At 33.0% G+C, this 12,571-nt stretch overlaps 1 protein-coding gene across 3 annotated transcripts in view; it reads left to right on the top strand.

The window, feature by feature from the left end:
• PPM1B (protein phosphatase, Mg2+/Mn2+ dependent 1B) overlaps nt 1–7,425 on the top strand; it is an 80,330-nt gene extending 72,905 nt beyond the window's left edge. The window contains exons 6-7 of one of the 3 annotated variants that reach the window (XM_081264651.1): nt 325–394; nt 3,836–3,978. In XM_081264651.1, coding sequence (XP_081120777.1) covers nt 325–394; nt 3,836–3,846 — 81 coding nt within the window. In that variant the 3' untranslated portion in view covers nt 3,847–3,978. Of the gene's footprint in view, nt 1–324; nt 395–3,835; nt 4,873–5,678 lie in introns of those variants that run through there. The other 2 variants (XM_081264652.1, XM_081264650.1) reach the window with 2 other exon arrangements.
• Nucleotides 7,426–12,571: the final 5,146 nt, after the last annotated feature.

The following is a 12,571-nucleotide window of genomic DNA, read 5'->3' as shown; positions in this document are numbered from 1 at the left end:
TGTTTAAAAAATATGCATTGCTGCAAATAAATACTAAGTAAATTTTAAATTTTACTAGGGCTTGGATTTCCCTCCTCCCATTTACTTGCTGTACTGGGGATTGAACTTAGGGGCACTCGACCACTGGGCCACATCCCCAGCCCTTTTTTATTTAGAGACAGGGTCTTGCTGAGTTGGTTAATACCTCACCATTGCTGAGGCTGGCTTTGAAATCGCCATCCTCCTGCCTCAGGCTCCTAAGTCGCTGGGATTACAGGCATACGCCACCATGCCCGGCTGTTAACTGTATTCTTTTTTTTTTTTTTTTAATATTTATTTATTTAGTTTTTGGCAGACACAACATCTTTGTTTGTATGTGGTGCTGAGGATCAAACCCGGGCCGTTCGCATGCCAGGCGAGCGCGCTACCACTTGAGCCACATCCCCAGCCCCTGTTAACTGTATTCTTATGCTTTATTTGATAAGGCCATATATTCATAATTAGGTTGGTTCTTTAACTTTGTTAACCCAGCTGATAGACTCTTAAAAGCTAGAGGAAAAAGGACTAAATTGTCATATTACTTACTGCTTTATGTTTGTTTTACAGAATAATCTAAAACATCCCATTTAATACAGATTATTTAAAAATAGCATAGTTTTCTATAATTTTACTAATCTTTACTGAATCAAGAAGCTACTGCAAGATTTCAATATGTAATAAACCAGTGTAGTTCCAAAATAATTTTCACGAGTATTTATTAAGTATCTAGTTATATGGGGCAGTTCTATGCAAAAACTGCACTCACCATTATGTATTCAATGGAACATTAAGGTGCATATTAATGTTAGTTAAACTGGCACACAAATCTGAGCTCTGCCACTTATTAACTGTTGAATTTCTCTGAATCTTTCTTCACTTAAAAAATGATGGTTGCAGTTCTTGCTTTATAGAGTACCTGCGAGGATTAATATAAAGTTCATAGCACAAACATTAATTTTCCTTCCATAGGTGATGGGAGGATATAGAAAGAAATAAGAAATTATCCAGGAGAATTCATAATCTTGTTAGGAAGACTTGTGAACAGTTAGTTGGAAGGTGTATATAATGTATAAAAATAGATGTGTAGCTTTATGAATTCAGGTAAAGAAAGTGCAAGAACCTAGATAATAGGTTCCCCTTCTGATATTAGTGAAAGCCCATGAGAGTGTTATGTAATAGTTTTTTTCCTTTTTTTTTGGCAGTACTGGGGATTGAACCCAGGGCCTCACATGCTAGGCAAGAGTTACACCCCCAGCCCATTTTTAAAAAGCAACTTCTCTTCTTCCCTAACTACCACTAATGATAGCAATTCACAGAAACAGAGATGATTGTTTCATGGTGAAGGTGTCACTTGGAGAATGAGAGAAGTGCTTTATTTGTTGAGCCCACCAAAGTGAACTCAAATATGACAATCTTTGAATCCAGCCTTATCAATAATTATAACTCCAAGTAGATTTAGTGCATATCTGTGATTATCAACCATGGCTACATATCATAATTACTCTTTCAGGCTTTGAAAAACAACCCATATCTGCTTAACCTATGTATTTTGAACTGGAACTTTGGAATCTTTATATAAAAAAAACTCACACATTGATTCTAATGTGAAACCAGCTTGACACTGATTTCTTCATGTAAGTTAACTGCTCATTTGAAGCAGATTTTGTTTTGAGGTCCAACAGTTTTTTAAAAAAGCTAAAAGGAGCTGTTTGTCAAGGTGGAGGGCGACTTGGACCCTATGTTACAGTCATTGTAGTATACCATAAAGCAGAACATTTCCTTTTGGAAGACCTGATTAAGACTGACTTGGTTTCTAGTTAGAATGTACTTTTTTTTTTTTTTTTTAAACTGGGGATTGAGTCTAGGGGCACTTTACTAGTGAGCTACATCCCAGTCCATTTTATTTTTTATTTTGAGACAGGGTCTCCCAAAGTTGTTGAGAATGGCCTGGAACTTGCAATCCTCCTGCCTCAGCTTCCTGAGTTGTGGGGATTATAGGCATTGTACCACTGCGCCCAGTTTATTCATGCTGAATAAATTCAAATAAGAAACTTTATTTAGTGAAACATATTATTTTACTGTACAGGGAAAAGTAAGGGAAAGAAAAATAAGAAAAGCTTCAATAAACACACATTTTATTGTGTTCACTGCACATAATAAATTTTGCAAAAATTAAAGTTAATTTGACAGGTAATATACTTGTAGAAATTTTGATAATTGAAAGAAAATAAAGGATCTATTACTCACTAGCCATAGTCATTATCATTACATGGGTGTATTTCCTTTTTTTCTAGGCATTTTACATATCCTAAAATTGAATAAATACATCTACATACTCAAAACACACAGGCTATATACAGAATCATCTTTCACTTTTTGCCATAAGGCATTTTTTAAAAATTAAATGCTCTCCTTTTTCTTTTAAACATTACAATTTATTATGTGTTTTTATTACTACTCTTTTTGCAGAATCATAGAATAATAGTTTCTAAGGATGGTTAAGAGTTTGTGTTAGATGAATTTTTTGTTTTTAGTTTCTCAACATTTTATGATGAAAACTTCCAAATATATTAAAAAATTGACCCATCTCTAAGACTTCTACCAAAATTCAATAATTGCTCATATTTTACCATAGTTGCTTTATCTCTTTTCATAGGTACAGGGCATTTTTCTACATAGCCATAATTACATCTAGGAAACTCAATAATAAATTTTACAAGTCAGGTAATTTTCCCCAGTTGTTCTTAAAATGACTTTATTTTGAAACATGGTCTAGCAGGTTAGGTCATCAGTACAGCACATTAAACAAGATTTTAATCCAGACCCCCTTCTCTCTCACCTGCCCTTTTTGTCCTTACACTGACTTTTAAAAATGTGAGCCAGTTTTGTATAGAATGGCCTACTTTCTAGATTTGTATGATTGTTTTCCCATGGTATCCTTTAACCTGATCTTCTATTTCCTGATTTCCTATAAAGGGGAAATTACTTTATTAGATCCATATTAAACATTTTGGGCAAGAATGTGGGATGTGATTCTGTATTTCATAATACCTTACCTCAGGAAGCACATAATGTAAAGTTGTCTTTATTTTAGTTTATCAACTTAATTATGATCAGCTTAGATGAATAAAGTTTGTTCTGCTAACAAAATTAAGCACCTATTTTTGTAGAAACCTGTAGACTTTCCAAAATTTAATAAAATATGAAAAGATTAAGTAATTTATAACCATATCTTATAATATTTAAAATAATTTATGTGCTTTTATCCAGGGATGTTTTTTATTCAAATACTGCATTAAAAGGCAAAAATAAATAAAAATTTTCTCCAAGAAAGCTTTAAAATTCTCCAAAACTCCAACTTAAATTTATGTAGTTATGCAGTTTGTATCTTCTTCTACCTATCATTTAGCAGAAACGAAGAAACTAACATGTCCTGCTTTCCTCTCCTTCTCCTCGCTTTATAGACTATTTTCCTTTTGTATGAAGTCATATAGCAATGATTTTTTTCCCCAAATAAGTCGATTTTAGGAAATGCTTGTGTTGCTGTTGAATTCTAAAAGCAGAGTAAATTTCAGATAAACTTCAAATAGCAGTTGAAATAAGACAAGGTAGTTAATGGTCATTTGCTAAAAATAACTTGGGCTTTTACAAGTTTTTATTAATTTTCCCAGGTAAGAATTGATATTTATTTAATTGTTTTCATGCATAGAATATATTGCTCATGGTAGAAAAATTAGTATTTTGTGTAATATGTTATGAAATACATGTGATATCCTAGTTTGTCTACTGACACTGGGGTCTTAAATCTTAAAAAAAGGCCTCCGATGAAGCAGAGGAAAGTGGATCACAGGGAAAATTGGTGGAAGCTCTCAGGCAAATGAGAATTAATCATAGGGGAAACTACCGACAACTTCTGGAGGAGATGCTGACTAGTTACAGGCTAGCTAAAGTAGAGGGAGAAGAAAGCCCTGCTGAACCAGCTGCTGCAGCTCCTTCTTCGAACAGTGATGCTGGAAACCCAGTGACAATGCAGGAAAGCCATACTGAATCAGAAAGTGGTCTTGCTGAATTAGACAGCTGTAATGAAGATGCAGGGACAAAGATGAGTGGTGGAAAAATATGACATTTTTGGTAATATTTTTGTGATCTTTGATTTGGTTTTTACTTAGGAAGTATAATGTGTGCATTTATATAACCATTTTGTTATTTGAATCTTGGAAAACTAGTTTATTATATTCAAATAGCCTTGTTTTTTAAAAAGGCCTTTGCATACATCTTTGATGAAATAGTTTAAAATGGACTTTTGTAGTTATTTCGAATTCAATGAAATTATATGTCATTTCACCTTGTCTGTAGGCTACCATTAATTAAAGCCAGTAGTAAAATTCATACCTGAAAGGATTAGAAATGACTGATTAGAGAGATTACTGTATGTTATGGAAAAACTTGTTAATGTAGAATTATACTGCTTATTTTATATATTAGTACACTCACAGTTAGCTTTGTAATTTGTGTTTTCTTTAATAATTTTAGTTCTTCAAAGAGTGGCTGATGCTGGCCTGTAATTTTTCTTTCAAGGTTGATGATTTGTGTGTTGTTTGATTTGTTTATATTTAACATCTCTGTAGTTTTTATTTTTAGAAGTTGTGAGATACTGGATGTGTGGTTATTTTTTCTTTCTCTGTATTCTTTATGAAACATAAGTTTTGAAAAACCTATGTATTATTCAAACGGCTTTGGTTTGTATATTCTGTATAGCCTAACTACACACATCAAAATGTATGTCAACCAAGTGTTTAGAATAAAATTATAAGTGTTTAAGCCCAAATAAAGCATGTGATGTGGAATAATCTATGCATGTTGTACTTATTTTTTTAATTATTTTTTTAACAACCATGTTTGGGATATTGGAAAACTATTCATTAGAAATCCATTTGTATTTATATTAAATTTAATACACTTTTGACTTAGTTTTTTCATATCAGAAAGAAAAATTTGTAATATGAGATATATAAGTATTACTCAAAATAAGTCAATTCTATTATTCCCAATTTGGGTACAAAATATTCAACTATGACAACATGAACACATGTAGACATGTGAAAACATTGTCACATTAGGAACATGGTCAGTTTTATTACCAAGTATGCAACAGATATTAATAAATGCAAGAATTGTGGGCTGTTTTAAAAATATGTGTTTTGTTTTTGTTAAAACAGACTTTTAAATTACAGATAGTAGCTATTAGTTACATGGGGAAATTTTGACTATATAACATTAACTTTTCTTCTTCCTGTTCATATTTTATATCATGTCTTTAAAGTTACTAAAGGTAGTATAATTTGAAACTTTGGAATCTTCAGATGTTGTAGCTGATGTTTTGATCTATTTTTCCAATGCCAGAGTATTTAAGTGTTTTGAGAAAGAGGAAGGCATTTGGTGGAGAGGGGAGAAAAAAATCCAATCAGTTATCTATCTATAATAGATAGATACATGTGTATGTACACATTATACAATACACACGTCTTTCTGTATAAGTACCTTTTCAGACAAAGAAAGGAAGGTAATTTGTTATCTAATTTTGTTTTCTTTTGAAATTCAACCCAACCTGGAAGTTGGTATAGGTAAATAATAATATTCTTCCTTTTCTCTTCCTGTAGGGTGCTGGAGATCTAGAAGACTCATGGTAGCCTTATAAACCTTCTAAAATGCTTTTGATTCTGAAAATTGGGGGAAAAAAACATTTTAATCACAATTTTCTTCAATACAAGGGGAAAATATTCTTATGGATTCCCAACGTTTTGTGATATGAGCAGAAAATCATAAGCATTTCCCATCATTTGTTCTTATTTGTGTTTTCTGATATTTGCCACTCGTAGCATTGCCTGTACTACAGTATTTTTTGCCAACCTCGGGCATACTGGTCACATCTGTATTGAACTTTTGGCCCTAGAAACCAATGGAATTATTTTACCACAGCATACAAATGTGCCTGAGGTGCATGAGAATATAGTTAGCTGTACTCAGAAGATACATTATGTTTTATTTTAAACAAAACACACAACATACAAGCATGTAAGAGTAAAGAATTGTATGAGATGTTCCTTTTTTAGTTAACCAAGTTGGAAAGCCTTTTTGGAGTTCTATGGCTTGGAATTTTATTTGAGCAATTTACTATAGGATATGTATTTATTATTAATTGTTATTTAATTTTTTCCAATTTTACCTGTATTACCAAACTGGATTCTCCAATAATGTCCAAATTCTAATGTTGCCTTGCTTCAAGATAAAGTATATTTGGCAATAATATTATAAACCCTTACAAATTTTATGCATGTATCCTACTACATACTTCAACTCTTTACTAGAAAATCTTTTGAAACCAAATGGATTAATTTATGGCTATTTATAATTTGCTTTGACATCTCACTGCTGCAAATTCTTTTAAATGATGAGATTTGCCTTTATAATGTAAATTGTGATTTTTGTTTTACATGTGGGTTTCTATAGTTTTAATTTTTTCAGCTTTTAAGATTCAAGTTTTGTGTAATTTGGTATAATTTTTAACTGTTTATGTTATTTTAAAAGCTCAGAGTATCACATTGAAATTACTATAAATACATTTAAAATTATCTATTTTAGATCTAAGGAAATATTACAGAGATATTTTCATGGGTTCAGTAACCTTTCATTTTATAACATTGGGCACGGTACAGAGTGGCTATCACAAGGTACTTGAAGATTAGTTTAATTCTATTTTTACAATAACCTTGAATTCTTTGAGTTTTGCATGTATTAAATCCAATTAATGCTGAACATGAAGAATAAAGTATTTATCTAAAAGAAGTTACTGGGGTAGGAGAAGTAATGAATGTATCCATGTGTACATGGTTTACATGTTGTGGATGCTTTGTAAACATTTTTCTATATGTTTAAATTGTGTTTCAGCAGGTTGTAATTGCCCTTGTGTGTAGTTAAAATGAGTCATCATCTGGTCCTGTGTGAAATGGAATTCATGGTATTTTCTGTAACATTTTCCTGAAGCTGTTTTTGGAGAGCCACACACATTTGAATACAGACAGCTTTCCTGATCACTTGATTTATCGTGCACCTGATTTTTGGTCTAAAAGGAATTACTGCCACAATATATTTTATTTATTCTTTAGATCTTAGCCTTGTAAGTTAAAGTGCTTTACATGATGGTGTTAAAAGCTCTTTGTCCCTTTACTGGGTTTGGGGGGTTGTTAAAAGATAGGGAATGAAGAATGCAAAATGGTTTATTGTTCAGTCTACTCTGATCCAACCCTGTACTGATAGTACCTTTCCAGTATGATATTGTGACGTTTCATACAATGCAGTGAACATAACCAACTTGTTACCTAAATAAAGAATTGATTTTAAAAAAAATGTGTGATATATTACTATTTGGTGTGATTTTCAAAAATAAAGAGGGCAGTTTTGAATGTTATTTAGTTAGCATATTGTGAAAATTTCCATACAAAACCTTGTAGATGAATTCTAACTCCACAGGGGAATTAAACTATATAGGACAACATCCTTTCTTCACTCCAAAATCATTTTTATAGCACTTGGTGAGGAGGCCATTGGCCCTTTACATATCAGTTACTTATGACTTAGCAAAAGAAAAACCCATGTTTAGTGTTCATGAAACTAAATTCTCTAGTCTGTCTCTTCTCAAACATTAGACTCAGGACCCATTTATCCTCGTAAAAATTGGATGTCCCCAAGAAGTTTTGCTTTTTGGATTTTATCTGTTGATATTTACTATATTAGAAATCCAATATAATAACAACACTACATATTAGCATAGATAACATTGTTTTATGAAAAAATAGTCTAACAAGTCTAAAAAATTTAGGGTACAATGTGCCACCGGTTTTCATTTTTCTAAACCTTTTATGGTAGGCTGGATTCTCCTACTTGCTTTTACATTCAGTCTGTAGCAGTGTGGCACATTGGTTGAACTATTTGAAGAAATCTGGCCTCACAGGATGTTGGAAAGGCATATTTTAGTAACTGCAGGTAATTGTGGCTATCAAAAATTGACATTTGGTAGTCTCTTCAAAATTAGTGAAATCTGAAAGCTAAATCAAAGGTCTTTTTGTCCCCTGTTATGTTAAAATCCATTGGGTCTATCTTGCATTTGGATTGGATAACTGTGCATGGTTTTATAATACCTTGAGTTGGTCATTTGGAAAATACTGGCTTACTGAATTATGCAGTTCTTCTGAATATTGACATTTTAAATTGATTTTTTAAAAATAAATGACAGTGGAAAGCAGTACAATTCATATTACAACATTGAATTCATATTACAATTCATATACAACACAATTTTTCATATCCCTGGTTGTATGCAAAGTATGTTCATACCAATTCATGTCTTCATACATGTACTTTGGATAATGATGGCCATCACATTCTACCAGCCTTGCTAGTCCCCTGCCCCTCTCACTCCTCTGCCTTATCTAGAGTTCATCTATTCCTCCCATGCTCCCCCTTCCTACCCACTATGAATCAGTCTCCTTATAGCAGAGAAAACATTTCGGCATTTTTATTTTGGGGGGATTGTCTAACTTCACTTAGCATTATCTTCTCCAGCGCCTTCCATTTTACCTGCAAATGCTATGATTTTATTCTCTTTTATTGCTGATGATATTCCATTGTGTATATATGCCACGTTTTTTTAATCCATTCATCTACTGAAGGGTATCTAGGTTGGTTCTACAGTTTAGCTATTGTGAATTGTGCTGCTATAAACATTGATGTGGCTGTGTCCCTGTAGCATGCTGTTTTTAATTCCTTTGAATAGAGACCGAGGAGAGGGATAGCTGGGTCAAATGATGGTTCTATTCCCAATTTTCTAAGGAATCTCCATACTGCTTTCCATATTGGCTGCACCAATTTGCAGTCTCACCAGCAAGTATGAGTGTGCCCTTTCCCCCACACCTTCACCAACACTTATTGTTGTTTTTCTTCATAATAGCTGCCATTCTGACTGGAGTGAGATGATATCTTAGAGTAGTTTTGATTTGCATTTCTGTAATTGCTAGAGATGATGAACATTTTTCATATATTTGCTGATTGTATATCCTCTTCTGAGAAGTATCTGTTTAGGTCCTTGGCCCATTTATTGATTGGGTTATTTGGTTTTTTGGTGCTTAACTTTTTGAGTTCTTTATATATCCTAGAGATTAGTGCTCTATCTGATGTGTGAGGAGTAAAGATTTGCTCCCAAGATATAGACTCTCTATTCACCTCACGAATTGTTTATTTTGCTGAGAAGAAACTTTTTAGTTTGAATCCATCCCATTTATTGATTCTTGATTTTAATTCTTGTGCTATAGGGTTCTTATTAAGGAAGTTGGGGTCTAATCCCACATGATGAAAATTAGGACCTACTTTTTCTTCTATTAGACAAAGAGTCTCTCGTTTAATTCCTAGGTCCTTGATCCACTTTGAGTTTTGTGCATGGTGAGAGGGGTTTAATTTCATTTTGTTGCATATGGATTTCCAGTTTTCCCAGCACCATTTGTTGAAGAGGCTATATTTTCTCTAGTGCATGTTTTTGGCACCTTTGTCTAATATAAGATAATTGTGATTTTGTGGGTTAGTGTCTGTGTCCTCTACTCTGTACCATTGAGCTACCAGTCTGTTTTGGCGCCATTACCATGCTGTTTTTGTTACTGTTGCTCTGTAGTATAGTTTAAGTTCTGGTATAGTGATGCCACCTGCTTCACTCTTCCTGCTAAGGATTGCTTTAGCTATTCTGGATCTCTTATTTTTCCAGATGAATTTCATGATTGTTTTTCCTATTTCTATGAGGACTGTCATTGGGATTTTCATCAGAATTGCATTAAATCTGTATAATGCTTTTGGTAGTAAGGCCATTTTGATAATATTAATTCTGCCTATCCAAGAACAAGGTAGATCTTTCAATATTCTAAGGTCTTCTTTGATTTCTTTCTTTAGGGTTCTGTAGTTTTCATTGTATAGATCTTTCACCTCTTTCGTTAACTTGATTCCCAAGTATTTTATTTTTTTGAGGCTATTGTAAATGGGGTAGTTTTCCTCATTTCCCTCTCAGAGTATTTGTCACTGATATACAGAAATGCCTCTGATTTATGGATGTTGATTTTATATCCTGCTACTTTGCTGAATTCATTTACTAGTTCCAGAAGTTTTCTGGTGGCGCTTTTTGGGTATTCTAGGTATAGAATCATATCGTCAGCAAATAATGCTAATTTAAGTTCTTCTTTTCCTATTTTTATGCCTTTAATTTCTTTCGTCTATCTAATTGCTCTGGCCAGTATTTTAAGAACTAGGTTAAATAGAAGTGGTGAAAGAGGGCATCCCTGTCCAGTTTTTAGAGGGAATGCCTTCAATTTTTCTCCATTTAGAATGATGTTGGCCTGAGGCTTAGCATAGATAGCCTTTATGATGTTGAGATATGTTCCTGTTATCCTTAGTTTTTCTAGTGTTTTGAACATGAAGGGGTACTGTATTTTGTAAAATGCTTTTTCTGCATCTATTGATGATCATATGATTCTTACCTTTGAGTCTTTTGATGTGATGAATTACATTTATTGATTTCCGTATGTTGAACCAAACTTGCATCCCTGGGATGAATTTCACTTGGTTGTGGTGCATTATTTTTTTGATATGTTTTGTATTTGATTTGCCAGAGAATCAAAAAATTGAGAATTTTTGCATCTATGTTCAGTCACTAGAGATGTTGGTCTAAAGTTTCCTTTTTTGATGTGTCTTTGCCTGGTTTTGGAATCAGGGTGATACTGGCCTCATAGAATGAGTTTGGAAGTGCTGCCTCTGTTTTCTATTTCCTGAAATAAATTGAAGAGTATTGGTATTAGTTCTTCTTTAAAGGTCTTGTAGAACTCAGCTGTGTATCCATCAGGTCCTGGGCTTTTCTTGATTGGTAGGCTTCTGATGGCGTCTTCTATTTCATCACTTGATATTGGTCTGTGTAAATTGTGTATATCTTCCTGGTACAATCTGGGCAAATCATATGACTTAAGAAATTTGTCGAAGCCTTCAATGTCTTCTATTTTATTGGAGTATAAGTTTTCAAAATAATTTCTAAATTCTCTGTATTTCTGTAGTGTCTGTTGTGATATTACTTTTTTTCATCATGAATGCTGGTAATTTGAATTTTCTCTCTCCTCTTCATTAGCATAAGAAGGTCTGTCAATTTTATTTATTTTTTCAAAGAACTAACTTTTTATTTTGTCAATTTTTTCTATTGTTTCTTTTGTTTCGATTTTATTGATTTCAGCTCTAATTTTAATTATTTCTTGCCTTATACTTCTTTTGCTGTTTATTTGTTGTTCTTTTTCTAGGGCTTTGAGATGTAATATGAGGTCATTTATTTGTTGCCTTTTTCTTCTTTTAAGGAATGAACTCCATGCAATGAACTTTCCTCTTTATACTGCTTTCATAATGTCCCAGAGATTTCAATATGTTGTTTCTATGTTCTCATTTACCTCTAAGAATTTTTTAATCTCCTCCTTGATTTCTTCTCAACCCATTGTTCATTCAGTAGCATATTGTTTAGTCTCCAGGTGTTGGAGTAATTTTTATTTTTTATTTTGCCATTGATTTCCAATTTCCAAATCGTATAACTTTAAGAAATTTGTAGAATGTTGGCATTATTATACATTGATTAAAATTTCTTTGTTAATATCATCTGGTCTCATATAAAAAAATCTGTAGTATTGGGAAGCTGTCAAGCTCAAGATGATGGAGAAGTATTTTTCAATTCAAAAGAAAATTTTAGTTTTCTATTGAATTGAAAGGTGAAATTTTATCATAGGCAACAGATGTTTTCAGTTGTTTTCCCTAAGTGACAACTTGTTTCATTTATTTTAGAGGAAATAACTGTAGTCCTGAATAACCATAGTCTGTCATTCTTTCAAGTTAACAGTGGTGTTCCATGAAAAGTGGCTAGTTCAGTGCACAGCTCAAAGAACAGCACAGGAGTCAGTCAACCTTCCCACTTGGATATGTTTTAGAACCAGGACTAAACTAACCATTAATAGAGTATTACAAAGAGGTGTGTCTAAGGATAGAGGTTTAATAAAATTAAGTTTCTACTGGTATTATTGTGACTGGGTGTGTAGATCTGTGGTAGAGCAGTTGTCCAGCATGGGTGAGGCCCTTTGTTCAATTCCCAGCACCACCAGAAAGAAAAAGAGGTAGTAACTGAAAATGGGTTTTTCCCCCCTCTCGTTATACAGTGTGTGGCAGTGAAATACAATCATAAGTACTTATCATACTTAATGGTACTATCTTGATTTGCATTAAGGTGCCTGTAATTTTACCCATTGTTTCTTTTGCATAATTAATGCAAATGTCAATGTGGAAAATAAACTTGCAGTATTTGATTTCATGGAACTCCTTGAAAGGTTCTTTTGGACTCCTAGAGTTTCACAGCTGTTGCCATAGTTTTTGGATAACTTCATGGTGCCTTTGATTATGCCTAATAATAATGTAATTAGTAAATGAGTCTTAAGAC

Source organism: Spermophilus citellus (assembly GCF_964194105.1).
Source record: "Spermophilus citellus genome assembly, chromosome: 13".
NCBI classification, from domain to species: domain Eukaryota; kingdom Metazoa; phylum Chordata; class Mammalia; order Rodentia; family Sciuridae; genus Spermophilus; species Spermophilus citellus.
The sequence above is the reverse complement of the archived record's forward strand: the minus strand, read 5'-3'. Positions and strand labels throughout refer to the sequence as shown.